Source organism: Filicampus tigris, chromosome 8 (assembly GCF_054856515.1).
Source record: "Filicampus tigris isolate MCC_2025a chromosome 8, RoL_Ftig_1.0, whole genome shotgun sequence".
Classification (NCBI taxonomy): Eukaryota; Metazoa; Chordata; class Actinopteri; order Syngnathiformes; family Syngnathidae; genus Filicampus; species Filicampus tigris.
This window is the reverse complement of record NC_141224.1, coordinates 13,832,815-13,849,609: the sequence shown is the minus strand read 5'-3', so window position 1 is coordinate 13,849,609 and position 16,795 is coordinate 13,832,815. Positions and strand designations below refer to the sequence as shown.

Here is a 16,795-nt window from a genome sequence, read left to right as displayed (position 1 = left end):
TTTTAAACAGGACAATTTAATAGACTCAAATCTAACTTTATTGTCATGAATTGAGGCTCACCTGAAACCTGAGCTGGAGGGGGGGTGGACACCTCACCCCTACCCCTTTTTCTTAAGGAGATAAAAAGGTCTGGCCTTTGTCCCTCTCTTGCTCTCTAAACTTCACGCTCCCTCCAACAACACAAGATCCCCCTCTTAAAAGAAACTTCTCAAACTCTATCTTCCACTCCTCAACATTTTGATCTTTTGGCTGCATTTTTGTTGGCACGTCCACGCGCCTGGAAATCAACCGCGGCTGACCTGAAAAGCTAAATTGGACCACTCCGAACCTCGTCACCACACACGCGGCAGACACACCGGACTCCGGCCCTTGGTCAGCTGAAGCAACACGCCGGTTCTGTCCCGTTCGGACCCCCGAACCTGCACCGCAGCCAGTCGGGTCATCTGAGAACCCAACAAAGCTTGGTCCCGCTCCCAGCAGCCTTTTTCTATTTTTCCTTTTTTTTTTTTTGGTTGTTCCTCCATCTACAAATGAGTGAAGCTAATTCCCCTCTTCGCTCATCACGTGAGCTTCAGCAAATGTAAGTGACTACTCTGTAGCCACCAGGGTATTTCAGTGGGTGCATACAAAATTGGTAGTTAACGCTAGCAAACTTTGTGCATTTCATAGTCTGCCGACTTGACTATAGTCGTCCTGACGCTCACCTATCAGATGTCCCCTTTTTCCTTTCCCCACAGTTAATTTCAGTATTTGTTTTCTTATTTTTTTCTTCATTTATTTAGGCTTGCTATATCGTAGTGTTTTCTTGTATGTTGGAATAGTTAATAAACATTGTCCATATGCAGAAGTCAAGCGTGAATTGTGTGTGTTTGGGTCAAGGTATTGACCTCTATTTTATTTATTTATTGTAGCACCTTCACATTTTATGACTGATTTAATGAGGTTTTTGGTCAAATTCCCCTCTAAATAAAAAACTTTGACGTGGTGCCCCTACAGGCTGGCAGGAGTAATGGAGGCATTGCTCCCGGCCGCTACAAACTATTGACACTCTTACGAGTGACACCCATTTTCGCTACACTAGTTTCTTTCTCCCACTGGAGATGACTGGTCTGCCAGAAAAGCAAAGCTGCTCTCACTGTAGAAATGTTTTCCATTGGGTTCCAGGTGGAATTTAACATGCTAAATCATGTAAATATGAACAAAATGAGATCAGGCTGTCCGCTAATTTGTGACATGAGGCCGCAAATGTCACACATACATACCCGCATTGACAACTTCCTTTACAGACATTGAGGCCCAAATGTAACGTAATGTTTGCAGTGTAGCATACTAGCTTGTAGCGAAATAATTGAAGCCATTTGTACTTCTTAGTGTTGTTACATGAATATTCATCAGAGACAGAAACAGATTACAACAATACCCAGAGGATATTAGGAAAAGAATCTACTGAACAATTATCAAATTTAAAGGTTCTTATAAGATCCGTAGCCAAGAGTGCCATTTATTCATTCATTAAAATACATTTAATCTTTTAGAGCCTTTTGTTTATAGACATTTATTCAGATACAATAATTATGTAACTTCTACATGCAATACATTTTATTTGAACCATTATTTAGGAACTTTATTTTCCTATATTCAATCGCAGTGTTAATCAAACTGTGCATAAAACATCTACAATACATGAGACAGTGTCTTACAATAATATTAAATATACTTTTTAGGAATAAAGCCTCTGCCTCATTTTTTTAGTAAACACTTGGGCCTTCTTTATTGTATTTTATGTTGGTCATGACAGTGGAACTTGGAGAGCCAAGTATTTTTTGAAGTGGTGTGGTGTAGAAATGTTACAAAACACTGATCGATGACTTCATGACCCCCAACCTCCCACCCACCCCTGCGCAGCTTTACAAATATCAAATATATCGTTTTCAACTATCAAGGTTCTAAGGAAACATCTCAACAACACATTGTACCACAACATATGGAAAGTACTCAGCAGCCACTGCAATTTTAACACTTTGCTTGACACATTTCTATCTCCCCGACTCGTACCATCTACTCTAAACCCCATGTGTGCATATTTCCTGTCACAGATGAACATCTTTGGTGTAAGAGAAAAAGAGATGCTCACATAGTGACCAACTATTCGGGTCGACTGATACCACATTCTCAACTCAACTAAACTCCAGAAAGTATCAGAGGTTTATTTTATAGGCGGCCTTTACTTAAGCAAATGATTGAGCAAGTGTCAAGATAGACACGCTACGGTCCATTGATGATATGATTGGTAGAAAATTTTAACATCAATGGGAATGCAACAAGTTTCTCCCCTTTGCGGTTTCGATTTGTGTGCCCTTTATTCTAAGTTTCTCTCAATAATACAGAGAATTGTTCCAAACCGCGAAAATAGACAATTACATAGACAGAAGACTATGCTGCGTCCGACTATTTTTTTTAAAGTTTCCCGTCTATCTTTTATCGCCTATAAAATGGGCGTCCGTCATAGGTGGATAGGCGGACCGGTTCGTCACATAGGCAGAATGCCCAGCTCTGCACTATACTGTATTTAATATACGGAAGGACGGACGGGCGGGCGGGCGGGCAGACGGGTGGGCAGGCAGGCAGGCAGGCAGGCAGGCAGGCAGGCAGACAGACAGACAGACAGACAGATAGACAGATAGACAGATAGACAGATAGATAGATAGATAGATAGATAGATAGTCACTCTCCACACGAGCATGTTGCTTTTAAATAGATTTGATGGAGCCACTCTGATAGGCCATGACTGAAGACCAGTCCCACAGTGGCGCGCAGCCCTCCCACTCACAGGGCCACAGAGCCTGCACTTGTCTGCAAAATTATCAGCATCGGGTCTAACCTGCCTCAGTTACGCCACACACCGCGCAGGATATATGCCGGTCCCAAAAACAGAAGCCCAAATGTTATTGGTTTGAAGTTTTATTATTTTTTAACTATACAATCAAGGTGTGGAGGTGTTAAACTTAACTGTAGAGCAGAAATGTTCCTAATTTCCCATTGCTTCTGAAGCCTCTCAGTTCCCTCTACACTGCAACTCCTAAGTTCAACCTTGTTTTGTCTTAGGATGTGTCAAATTCCTTTTTTTTAACTTTTGTTGCCAACCAAAGGTCTATCCCACCTTAGTTTTAAGATCCTCAAGCAGCTCATAGATGGACTGAATGCCAAAAACAAGGTAGCAATAAATGCACCAATGAGAGAGAGACGAAGGGGAGGGACATCGAGCACGAGAGGAAACTTCCCTCACTAAATGTACATCCCCAATGACAAATCATCATTGCCATGATGTAAGACAGCCCAACTTTCACCTGGGAGAATACTCACTATATACCAAGTAAGTGTCTTATCAAGCTTTTCCGTACTGCATGCACATTTGAACACACTGGTCTGATGAGTGATCATCAACTTTCAAACAACATGTTTGGAATTTATGCAGACGATCTCTAGGTCCTCTTATTCTTAAGCATGAAAGCTGAAGTTCATGTTCATGTCCACTCAAGGGATGGATGCTCCCACAGGTCACAGCATTAGGTACAGCTGTGCAGTCTAACGCCATCTGATACAGAAGGTGGAGCCACTGCTGTTTAGAGAGGGCAAAATATTAGCAAGAGCTCTCAGATGATACGAAACAGTACATTTACAAATTGGAACCCTAATAATTCCAGTAATATATTGCAAACGCATATCTCTCTGGTAGTCGATCAAAAGTAAGTATCATCCATTTTTCAATTGTTATTTTATTAGAATGTGCAGTGGTGCGGCGAGGGTAAATCAAAGACAGTGCCAGCAAAGCATGGCACACTTTGTAGCACACATGCAAAACTCTTTAAATACAGTAAGTGTCATCAAGAGAGCAATGTTGAAAGAATCACAGAAGAATGTACAGTTGTGGTTATAAGTTATTTCCTGCGGCAGAATGATACAACCTACATTTCTGGTAGAGGGGAAGAAAACTGAATCAGGTTCTAATTCTTACATTCATGTGACTTTGACACAATAAAGTAATTGAAAACCTGTACTGTAATACCTTCTCATGTCCAGAGAGCAATCACTGGATGTAAAGCTCAGAAAATTGCAAAAAAAAATGTGTGGTAATGTTGGGATACTTTTCCCAAAGCTGCTGTTCTTTAGTATGTTTGATTGTCTGCTGCAGAAAAGGAAGGCTTCTATTGTAAAGAAGTACCGGTACATATATCGTCTGGAAATACGCAGAAATCTTAGGAAAATAATTTGGAACTTTTTTGGTGTTTTGACTGTTTAAGAAGTTTTAGGAAATAAATGACGATATTGTAAGCAACCGTGGTGAGGTTAAGCGGGTCATATAATGGATGGGTGAATGATGACATTTGTATTTGGCATTTGGGAGTTAATGTATGTTGTCAGTAGATTCGAGATTTCAAAAATGAAAAAACATTTTTTGTGTATATGCATAAATGTAGCATATCATTTATAGGTTTGGGGTCACTTAGAAATGTCCTTACATATGAAAGAAAAACTATTTCGATAACATACAATTAGAAATAAATCCTAACATGATTAATTTGGTTAAAATAAATAAATAAATAAATAATGCTTTCCTATCTGAATAAATTATATCTACGTGATCCATAAACTTTTAAAAGGTAGTGTACAGCATATGTACAATAGTACATTTTCATGGAAAATAAAAACATTGTCTAGGTGACCACAAACTTTAGAACAGTCGTGTGTGTGTGTGCGTATATATTAGTAAAATAACAAATGAAACAACATTAGGCAAACTAGAGTGTATTGCAAAGAATTAGTTAGATTTGATGGCGTAACGAACAATGGTGAGCAAGCTATAAAATGATCTAGTGCACAGAACATTAAAAAAAATATATATATAATTTACTTGCCGTATACATCATGTTCGATCAATAATTGGAAGTTTACAGTGTTTATATATGGTGATCATTGTAATATACTAACTGTATACAATTATTAATGTAGTAGACTGTTTGCCAACAGTCGATATGAATTTTACTATTATTTTAGACAATGCATTTTCTCATGTGGCTGGGAACATGGTGCAGGTTTAAACTGAAAGTCAAACTTGACACTCGGCATTTAAGAACTGTGCACCTGACACAATTAATGGCATCGTGTAATCTCACAAATTCAAAATTTTGCAAAAATGCTGAACGATTGGATGTAGAAATGAAGTCGAAGAAGTACGAACAGATAAACTGCAAGAGAGAATTTTAAAAACTGTCGCACGGATTCAAGAAATACCAGAAAGGAGGCAATGAAATGTCATTTTGTTTCACATTTACTTTGCAAGGGGGTTGCTTGTAGAAAGTATGGCTCATCACATGCTGCATCATCTTAAAAGTTCATTTGGCTCACAGCGTGGGACCGATTCCCGCACAGTGATGGTGTCTGTGTGTGCTCTGCGATGGCTGGCGACCAGTTCGGGGTGTAGTCCGCCTTTCGCCCGAAGTTGGCTGGGATTGGCTCCAGTACCACCTCGATGACACTAAATGATCAGCATTGAAGTCCAGTTTTAATTTGAATCCGATATATGTGCCCTCCAAATGTTGTTACAATGTTAGTTATGTGTAGAGTGTTTATTCACGGTTTCAAATATTGTAGGCACTTTTGTGGCTTTACAGCCTGCATGTGAGCACAGAGCGTGAAATCTCTCAGAAGACACAAGTCGCCGACACTCAAATGTGATATCAGATATGACTACCAGTGAGACAAGTGCACATATCAAGACTGTTGTAATAGTATGCAGACCCCCCCCCCCACCACCACCACCACCACCGCCACCACCCCGCACCCTCCCTCAGACTACCTCTGCGGTTGGATTAGATTTGAATGGATAAGACTTATCAGGTAAGGAACCATATTTGGTAACTTTACCAAGAACTAAAAGTTCCTGGTAATGTTGGCACAGAAACGTGTGTTCCAAATGGACCAGAACTTTCATTATGAAGGCGTGCATCTGAGTGAATTACATGCAATTGTAAGCATTATAATACAATAGCTTCACTTTACCAATATTGTCTCTTTTTTTGTAATTCTGGATTTTTAAATGCTCTCTTTTGTTCGTACGATTTATTTAATTATTTGACTGATTGTAACCTGTATTTTGGTACCTCAGAGGTAGCAACCTAGCATAAAAAGATGGATAAAAAGATCAATCTCAACACAATTTTTTCTCCTCTGTTCCTTTGTGTTTACCCCTTAGCTCAGAATATTAGAAGTCACTTCAGCAATGATTCGACTCCACAACCCTCAATACTTCCATTTCCTGCATTGGGCCAACACTTTACGCCGCTCAGGTTCAATGTGTGATGCCCTCATTTTGGTGAATAACCAGACGTTTCGGGCTCATCGGCTGGTGCTGGCCTGTGCTAGCAGGCGACTTGAACGGAAATTCGCCCAAGCGGAGACAGAGCAAGAGATCCACTGTACAGTGGATGATCTCTCACCAAGAACCTTCCAGCAGGTCCTGGACTTTGCTTACATGCAGTGTGTGGAAGTGTCGCAAGACGACCTGCAGCTGCTTCTCTTAGCTGCTCAGTTTCTGGAAATGCACCCGCTGGAGGAGCAGTGTCAGCGCCACTTGGACGCACTCAGGACAGGACAGGTGGGCCAAAGAGACGAAGAAATTAGTGAGAGTGATGAGGAAGAGCAGCTCAAGAAACACAGCAATGCAAAGGAGAAACTTCCAAAAATTCCTATGATCAAAAACAACATCATGGAGATGACAACCGCAGAAGAGCCAAGAAAAAAGTCCAGATTGACGACTTTCAGTAGGGACAGCGTCATCACCAGCTCGGTCTCCAACTTGTCCTCCTCCCCTTGGACCATTCCAAACCACGTGTGGAACTCTGTAAGTAGCCTGAGACGCATAGCCGAGAACTACTCCACCTTAATAGCAGCTCACCCCCGTCAGCCCCCTGCAGCACATGCCATCACCTTCCCCACACCTCACATCTTCCCTCTGCAAGGAGCCCATGTACAGCCCCTCACTCAGCGCTCAGTAGTAGCGGGCTTGCAACCACATTATGGGCAACAGCTTTACTCTGCCACCACTGAGATGGGGGGTAACATCAAAGCGGGCTTTCAGGTGACGAGAATAAAAGCACGACAGAAGGCAGACAAAACCAGTGAGATCAGGTAAGTCAGCGCTATAATGGTATTAGTAGTAGGAGGAGTCGTTTTTTTTTTTTTTGTATTATTGCAATATAATATGATTAAATATCTCTAAAATTATTATGTATACATGTTATGCACCATCAAATTCTATAGATACATATACACGCACATATGTTGGCGTCGGGCCAAAAGCTCATAAGTCACATTTTGGTGAATTTCATATTTTTGCAAAAAATCTATATGTGTTATTTTTACACATTATTGACCAATCTAAAGTGTTGAATAGGGTTTGCTCTCTTTCACGATGCAATGCTAATGGTTGAACAAACTTGCTATTTTTTGGGGTCGCCTGAAAAGTGACCGTTTTAGAGATACAAGGTTTTGGCCCGACAGCAGCGATATATAATATAGGCAGTATACGTGTGTGTGTGTGTGTGTGTGTAGGGGAGGGGGACTGAAGTACGCAGAGGAAAACCATACAAACACAGAGAGAATGTGCAAATGAAGGAAAGAGCCACCATGTTGCCTATTAATATTATGACTGGTGCAACTCTGACTGTGCTGTTATGGTACCTTAAGCAACTTTAAACTCCACTGCCCAACACGGCAGATTTAGAAAGGACAGGGAGGCTCAGGAGGAAAACAATGTGACACAGATTTAAGGTAAACTGGAGAATGATGATGAGTATCAATTTATACACGTTTTACAAATGAATTGCTGCTCTGTGGTAAATATAAAACATGCATTTAAAGAACAAGCTTTTTATCAACAAAGCACCGTATGTTTAGTTGTCATACTGACATTAACTATATTTATGTAGTTTTGACATTTTTTTTGATGGATGCCAGCAGTCCCTTACATGATGGTATCCGTTCTCTTCATTGTCTTTTATTCCTGAAACATTATCAATCATCGGTCTTTTTTTTTTCCCTCCACTTGTGCTAGCGTTACATTATTTCCCCTAATTAACTTTAACTTTTCCCTTCAGAGCGTGACAGAATCTGACTCATTGGCATGTGCTGGCTTTTAGAGTGAAATAGGACAAAACAAAGAGTCAGACCTCCAAATATCTATAATGTTGATTTGATTTTTATGAGTTGTTTACCTCAAGCAGCTGAACACTCTAAATTAATTGTTTTTGTTTTGTGCAAAGCCTATCATTCCACACTGTACAACCTAATTGTGTGTGTAGGGGAGTCCCCTACATTTCTCCCCTCCTTTGCACAAATCAAGATTTTCCACCCACCGAAACCCTGCTGTGTAGCAAAAAGCAATTTCTTGAGACTGAGAAACTGTTTTTGAACTTTGTGGAAAAAACAACTATTACTGTGTTTCATCAAATGATAATCTTCCTCCCACTTCAATGCAACATGACACTTAAAAACACCTTCAAGCCAGAACATCTTCAGAGTATTTATCCTGTGGTTGAGAGTAGAGGAAGTCATACATGCAAAGGCCACTATATTAGGTACACCTGCACAATCCAACAAGCTGCATCACAGGAGATGCCACTATCACTCTCTCTTTGAATAATGTGTCATTTTACAACCAGAATAATAAACATAGCCTATTAATACATTGATATCTCTCAGACAGGGTAAATTTAAGAAAAAGAAGCTGATATTATATATGATGTTTATATATAATGTTTCTCAAGGCTGAGGTATTTATTTAGTTCTTGGATTTCACAAAGCTGAAATGACCCATACCCATATTTTACACCAAAATTCAGCACAATAATTATTCTATTATATCAAAAGAAATGATGCTGTGACTTTCTTTTTGTGCAGCACAGTAGCCTAATGGTTAGCACATCTGCAAATAAAGATGAAAGTTTGAGGTACGAATCTCAGCTCTGATCTACCTGTGGGGTGTGGAGTTGGCATGCTCTCTGAGCGCTTGTTTGGGCTTTCTTTGGGTGCTCCGTCTTCCTCCCACACTCTAAAAGCATGCATGTTCAATCAATTAAAGACTCTAAATTGTCTATTGAGTGTGAATGGTTGTTTGTCAACTGTACTGCATACTGTGTGTTTCCTGTGATTGGATGGCGACCAGTCCAGGTTGTAGCTGCCCAAATTCAGATGGGATGTGCTCACATGCGACTGTAATGAGGATAATCGCAATAGACTTGACTAATATTATCAGCAGTAGTAGTAATACTGGTAGTGGTTATTGTCATCACAATAGTAGTAGTATGCAATCTATTTGAGCATTTATTTACAAGTACTACAAGTACTAAGGCACTTCAGCACACTGAACAACTAAGTGACTGCCCCCCCCCACTATAACACTTCTGCACAGCCAGGGAACGCGGGTAGAACATGCCACATGTTACTAATGACATAAAACTGCACTAGTTGACATCTGCACGTTACTAGTAGTGACACACTAGATTTAATGTCATGTCACTAGTAAGACTAGCAGCATGCAATTGTTGATTAGGGCACCGTTTTGCCTCATAAATAAGCTGTGCAGTGGATATAAAAGGTGTACAAACCCCTGTTCAAATAGGGTTTTATTTTCCATAGAAAAAAATGGGACAAATCATTTAACAAATGTTCCCATCATTAACATTACCGATAACCTGTGCACAACGCAACACTGCTCATCACCAAAATAACACTTGGTGGCAGCGTCATGCAATGGGGCTGTTTTTCTTCATCTGAAACTGGCGCTGAAGGGAATTATGAACGGTTCTAAATAGCAATTGTGTTAGCACAAAACCTTTAAACTTCTGATAGAAGTAAAAAAAAAAAAAGTGAGGAAAAGCCTACTAAAACAGCTGAACTTAATTTAGGTTAAATTTAAATGGTGGCAGGTGTGTAGTGTGTGGCTCAGAATATGAATGGATAATTCTGAGCACAGACACATCAGCAGTTTTAACAGCATGTGCACACTTGTGCATTCACATTATCTCACTTGTTAACATTTACTTCAACCCTCAAAAATATTTATTTTTTCAATGGAGTTGAACAGATGGTTATAGGTCACATTAATGGTGGGAACATTTTTGAAATGAATTATCTTGGTCTCATTTTCTTATGTATGTCACAAAAACCTGGCATTTGAACAAGGATGTGTCGACTTTTTATATCCACTGTAGTTGTTCTTCTAGCGTGTCTTACTCATTTATTGTATATCCTGCAAGTAGACACTAGAAGAATACGGAGTAAATGCTCAAAAGGCTTGCCATAGAACTAGTAGAAGTTGTGGTAGCACTGGTAGTCATACAGTAGTATTAGTTGTAATTTCTTTTTACAGATTCACAGCCTCATAGTAACATGAGCAGGGTCCATTTTAAACAGTAACATGGTGATTGGTTCAATGTGTGACGGTGGGTGATAAAAGCAGAATCTATTATTATTTTTCACCTGTAAACAAGTCATTTTCTCCATAGCTGCCCAGACGGGCACAAAGCCAACATGGTAAACCATTGCAAGCACTGCAGCTCATGTCTGCGTCGTGATCCAGCCTCCTCGCCATCAGGTAACCACCGTCTGCCATAGCACACCATGCACACCGTATAATAATTGCCATAACGTACAATAAGACAACAGCACGCCTCAGTGGTGTTAGTGCAGAGTGTCGTCAAGTCGATGCGAAAGATAACATAACACTTTAAAAAAGCAACACTTGTCACGACCGCCGGCGTTGAGCTACGCAATGGAAAGTAATGAAGGGAGATGTGGTTTAGCGAGCATGGTGCAGCATGTGGTTTACTCGATACAGCAGCGCTGCAGTACAGTATGTCCTGCACACAAGTGTGGTGTGTGCACAAAAATAACATAACACAAACACGCACGCAAATATGTACTATTATAACTAGAGTTGACATGGCTGGATTGTATACTTCACTTCCATCTTTTATGTAGGTTCATGCATATGGCTGCGCTATGCATGTATTTGTAGAGCCTGTTTTTATCTCGCATCTCTACTAATTGGAACATCATACTCTTGCCTCAAAAGAGATAACTTCAAAAATGTCCTCCCGCACTACTGTGTAAAGACACAAATATCTTACAGTACGTGGACAGATAAAACTAATGCGCTGCGACACTACAGCTACTACTACTACTACTACATCAATGAATCTTAACTATATATTATTACAGTGCCCTAATTTACAGAGGACAAGGCACTTCCTAATCAGTTATACGACAAAAGAAATGCTATTTTAAACAAGGGTAAAATATGTGCATACGTGCAAAATGCGTGCATGTATCAAATATCCACTAATCAAAAACCTAGGGTTTGAAAGAAACAACAAAAGAACCACATACTGTATTTTTTTTTCAGTGTAAAGGGCTCTCTTGCAGAAAAAAAAACATTATTCAAGGACGGCACAAAATTGCTGAACAGCAAGCCCAATAATTGATTAAGTTTTTTTCCCATAAAAACAACTCAATCAAAATATTAATATTATTGACGTTTGTCCTGTCATTACAAATCCAGAAAAAAATTATGAAGCCTACTCATGTTGTATAGGGCAGTATAAGATCCAGTGCAAGCGCAACTAATTCATGTCTGCCATGTAGTGTTGAATGGGGATGTTTCAACAGTGGAACCCCGCTATTCACAGGGGATAAAGTGATAAACAAGTAACAAGCCAAAACAAGGCAGCCGGTGAATAGCGAAAATGGTACGTTGGTACTTTAACCACATTTTTTCACTTCCATCACTTCAACACTGAACCGAACCAGGAAATTCAACACAATGCAATGACATGATGCTGACTCAAATCATCACACAGCTGATTCAACTATGGCATATTTTACAACGTAGTACAAGACGTTTTTTTTTTCACAATGCCATTTACATGTATGAATGGAAGTACTACGTTGAAATTAAACCATGATGGGTTTCTTTCCTTGCACCTTGTTGACTAGATGAGGCCTGTGCACGTTGTGGGCTCTTTGTGACCGACTGTGAATCCCAATCCAACGGACAAGATTTGAGAGGAGCGAGACCCTACCAGTGCCAACACTGTCCTAAGAAGTTTAGTCTCAAGCATCAACTAGACACCCATCACCGAATTCACACAGGTAAGATAATACTGTTGAATAATACACAATGATATGAAAAGGGCAGAATGCTCAGAGAATATTGAGTGAGACCGTGCAAAGAGTAAAAATGAAGGAATCGAACAGCATCTTGGCAGTACCCGCGAGATCAACTGAATTGCTTAAATGTAAAAGTAACATACCTCTTCATGGCCTCCTCTCGTGCCAAAGGTGAGAAACCCTTTGAGTGTCGTCTGTGTGGTCAGCGCTCCCGCGACTTCTCAGCCATAATCAAGCACCTGCGAACTCACGGCGGGGCGTCCCCTTACCGGTGCACCCTGTGCTTGGAGTTCTGCAGCAGTCTGGTGGCCATGCAGAGGCACGTCAAGAGCCACCCGGTGCACGATTTCCCCCCAGACTGGAGCATCGGCAGCACTTACCTGTACACGTCACACATCACTCAACACTGACATCTTCCAATGAAACTCATCCATATAGTCTAACAACTCACTTGTCTTCTTCTGGCATCACCTGCCAAATTGGAGGACTTGATCTATGTTGACCTGCTCCATCTGTCCGTTTTAAAAATCAAATGTGACCTTTGAGCTCAAAACATTGGGCCGACCCCGGGTTGACCTCAATTGTTAACGTAACAGAATATTATTCACCAATTTGAACAAACGAGGCTCATAAGTGCCTATGGCATTACAATATCAAAATCGGTGGTTGAAAAACAGTGTGTTACATTTCATTTGATAAAACAGCATTAGACAAAAGATTTCATGGGTGGCATTTTTTTGAATGACTGTTAATTAAGTGTCCAGTAAAGTGAAAGACAACAAAATAAAGTGGCAAATTAATGACCAAAATTTATCAGTAGTGCATCATATATGTACAGAGTCCACTTGCTTGTTTTCGCCCTCGTTCTTTTGCATTTTTTAGTGTAGGATGTTTCGGGTTGACACACCATGCCTATGTGTAATGTGAGGTTTTAGAAAATGCACAAACAATAAAATGGAGGCAAATAATGAGCACCAAAACGCACACACGAAGGAAGCAAATACTACAGTACCGTATACTGCAATACTGATCTGAGCCACAAAGGGTGGTAAAGTGTCAATCTGAACACAATACAAGGGTTAATGAAATGTAGTCTATTTCATTAACCATGAGTATTGAGTAAAAGTACAAATTCATGCTTGCCGTGTATTTAAAGCGGAAGTCAATGCAAACATTTTTTAGAATGTGTTCTATACAAGCCCACTAGTTGAAACAGGGCATTCTGATAAATATTGTGTTTGTGGAATAAGTGTTACTCCACTCCTTTTTAGCCATCTCTGGGGGTGGCCATTTTGTCTTCTGTCGACTGAAAATGACATCACAACTGCTCACAACGACCAATCGCGGCTCAGATTCAGAAAACGGGTCAGCCGTGATTGGTTGATGTGAGCAGTTGTGATGTCATTTTCAGTCGACAGAAGACAAAATAGCCGCCCCGTGAGATGGCTAAAAATGTGATGTTGTCGGCTGGATTGGTGACAAATGTATTTTGTCTTATTCCATCAGAAAAACTTGTGGCGTTAAAAAAAGTATCTGTCTAATCAGAAAAAAAAAACACGTGTAGTTTTTCAGTTGTTTCTCTTTAGTTCATCAACATTAACAAGCTATGAATGATGTTTTTTTTTTCTTCTCATTAGGGCTGCAACTAACGATTGTTTTAATAATGGATTAATCTGTTGATTACTTTGCCAATTAATTGATGCATCAGATTTAAAAAAAAAAATCCATCCCTTTATTGAAAAATATTATTTTAAATTGACAGCACAGAAAATGCACAAACATAAATGAATTAAGAATCAGTTACTGCTTTGGTCTGTAACATGACAAGATTTTTTTTTTCAAACAAATGTTCAAATTCAAGTTATTAACCCTTGATAATGCACAGCTGTGAATTGAAAGTCATTCCAGGTCATAAGGCATCATCCACGTCATAAATATGACTAAGAAAATACCAAGCCGTGCAAAGCTGTTATCTGGACGAAAGGTGCCTACTTTTTAAGAATCGACAAAATTATAAAAGCGATTCGGTTTTGATTAACACACTAACAGCAATTCAGCATAGTAGTGACTGTTTTTTAATCACTTGTTTGTATTTGTTTCTAAGCCTGAAATGAAATAATATATGAATGATACAAAAACTTTATTGTAATATTAATATGAAATTTCGGTTCAGCAAGAAATTCTACTTTTATCACTGTGAAAACTAAACAAATGTCTCCTGTACTGAATCTTTTCTCCCACTGTTGAGACTTACACCAGTAAGATCATACCAATGAAGTTTAGGACCACTGTTACATCAGACATTATCATCATCAGTATTTGTCAATAATATAAACAGCTCCATAGATTCAAACCAGGAATCGGCCAAGAAAAACTTTGCAAAAATAAAACAAACAAAAAAAAAACACCAACCTGTGGGGTTGTTGCCACATCCTGTTATTTCGTGTCACTCGATGATTCCTTCTGTTGCAATGACTCAGCAGGAAGTTCTCAGGGGATATCTTCTCCAGCTGAGGCTATAATTAGCATAATGTACGTGCTGTATCCTGCAGAGTAGACTTACTATAGCTGCTTTCACGGCAAATAATGGAGAGTATTGGCATTCAAGCTTGCATGAGAACTACAGTCGCTACTTCAAAATTCTTCAGCTACATCAGAAGCAGTCCACTTGACCAACCGCTTCTCCAGTGTCACTTAATTGGTCCAAAATGCTTTATTTTGTACAACTAAAATACAGTATGTTGTCCATATATCCATGCAGTGACATATAATGAAATGCTCTTCCACTAGAAGGCACAAGGTACAAGTTGGACATGCGTTCAAAAGTTTACGGAAGGTGAAATTAAATTCACCTATACCTAAGGTTAGGATGCATTTTAGGTTCACCCTGAAATTTCACCTGACAAATTGAACATCCCAAATTTGAAATGAGTACTATATACCATTGGCAGCTTTAGATCAAAATGTACATTATTAAGGCCATTCTTAATTCGAGAATGCTTGTTAAGATTGCATTAAAATAATCAGGAAAAAAAAAAAATATATATATATATATATATATATAATATATACACATACATACAACTGTTTGCTAAAACCTGATTGATATCATTCGAACGAGGCAGCCTTCATTAATTCTGCATCAGCACCTCTCCCCTCGTTGATGAATGGTTTCTGATGGGCGGTGTTGGCCGTAACGGCTTACAAAAGTAATGCATTACTGTAATACTGTATATTACGTTTAGGCGGTCATTATGTAAAACTCATTTTTTAGATAAATTATTTTCTTTGTGTTAAAATGTTTTAAATGTTTTTAAACTTGTCCGTAATTGTGTTTAAATCTTGTCAATGTATATTTACTTAGTCATTTTGCTAGGCTACTTGTATTTTTCTTATTTGCTTCTGAATATAGTTAACTGTTATGCTTGTAGGTGTTGCCTCTGCTTGTGTGAAGCACAATGTGTTGCCTTTTGTATGAAATGTGCTACATAAATAAATCTGCCTTGACGACTGCATAACGAGTCACTCATTATAAATTATAAATATTTGGATAATGAGTTACTGAGTCCAGTAACGCAATATTACAATATCGGAGCCATGACATGAATCGAAAGCATCCATTAAATCACTTAAAGATTGTAGATTGTTAACTAAACCAATTACCACGTGAACAATTTCTTACTGTCAAAGTACTCAGGCGTCATAGTTGAATATGTATTCTTAAGAGTCTCTATTTAGAACACATTACTTTTGCACCTTGCCAGCAAATAACAAGACTGAGAAGACATTGTTTGTCATACCATCCACAGCCATAATGTCATGAAATAAAATGCAAAACACATTCAAAATACAAGCAGGAACAAACCTATGTGAAAAGCAGCGTTTTTAGAGATGCTTTGAATGAATGGGCCATCATGATTCATGATCATGCGAAATGGGGATCACTTTGGCTATTATCTAGCAAATGCAAAGCAGTGCGCCTCTGGGCGGAAGACCTGTACTAAAATGTCGTCTTGCCACGGCAACACCAACGGGACAAACTACATTACGCCCCATTAAATAAGAGTCTGATATGCTGGTTTACTATTGCCATTTGTTCATTCACTTCACCTCAAACCTTTGAGTTCATATAATTACAGCTAACTCAATTTTGAATTGTGTTTTGTTATTCTATTTTTTCACAAAGTAGAAAAAAGATGCTATCAAAAGATATTTGGGCTTTAATTACACTATTTTGTTAGACCAATTATCAATTATACTTCATTGCTATTATTTGTCAGACCAATTATCAGTTATACCTCAATACGCCAAAAACTTTGTCTTATTGATAATAGGAACACATATTGGCAATATAAACTTATTTTCTCATGTGTAAATTAATTAGCATATGTTGATAATTTTATTTATGGTGTACAATCTGTAATTATTGGACCAAATATAAATTCCAATATACATATTATTGATACAAATATTAATCAAAGATTGTTAACTAAACCTATTACCACGTGCACAATTTCCTACTGTCAAAGTAGTCAGGCGTCATAGTTGAGTCGAAACATCGAGTCG

The 16,795-nt window shown here is 39.0% G+C and overlaps 1 protein-coding gene and 1 long non-coding RNA gene across 5 annotated transcripts; one reads left to right on the top strand and one right to left on the bottom strand.

Moving 5' to 3' along the window:
• Window positions 1-1,934: 1,934 nt before the first annotated feature.
• LOC147143830 (uncharacterized) lies at window positions 1,935-16,182 on the bottom strand. 3 transcript variants are annotated; one of them, XR_015087723.1, is made up of 6 exons: window positions 16,095-16,182; window positions 14,642-14,775; window positions 12,681-12,741; window positions 12,373-12,609; window positions 6,534-10,666; window positions 1,935-5,537 (listed from the first exon to the last, which is right to left on the bottom strand). It is a non-coding gene; the product is annotated as an uncharacterized LOC147143830 (long non-coding RNA). The 3 variants fall into 3 exon arrangements; XR_015087722.1 differs by lacking the exon at window positions 1,935-5,537 and having other exon boundaries at window positions 5,865-10,666; XR_015087724.1 differs by lacking the exon at window positions 1,935-5,537 and having other exon boundaries at window positions 5,865-10,666; window positions 14,642-14,745; window positions 16,095-16,180.
• zbtb32 (zinc finger and BTB domain containing 32) lies at window positions 3,304-13,532 on the top strand. 2 transcript variants are annotated; one of them, XM_086037043.1, is made up of 5 exons: window positions 3,304-3,374; window positions 6,260-7,189; window positions 10,567-10,655; window positions 12,056-12,211; window positions 12,401-13,532. In XM_086037043.1, exons 1-5 carry the CDS (start codon window positions 3,304-3,306, stop codon window positions 12,637-12,639), a joined length of 1,485 nt encoding a protein of 494 aa, XP_085893169.1. In that variant the 3' UTR covers window positions 12,640-13,532. The 2 variants fall into 2 exon arrangements, with proteins under 2 accessions (XP_085893169.1, XP_085893167.1); XM_086037041.1 differs by having other exon boundaries at window positions 3,327-3,374; window positions 6,255-7,189.
• Window positions 16,183-16,795: the final 613 nt, after the last annotated feature.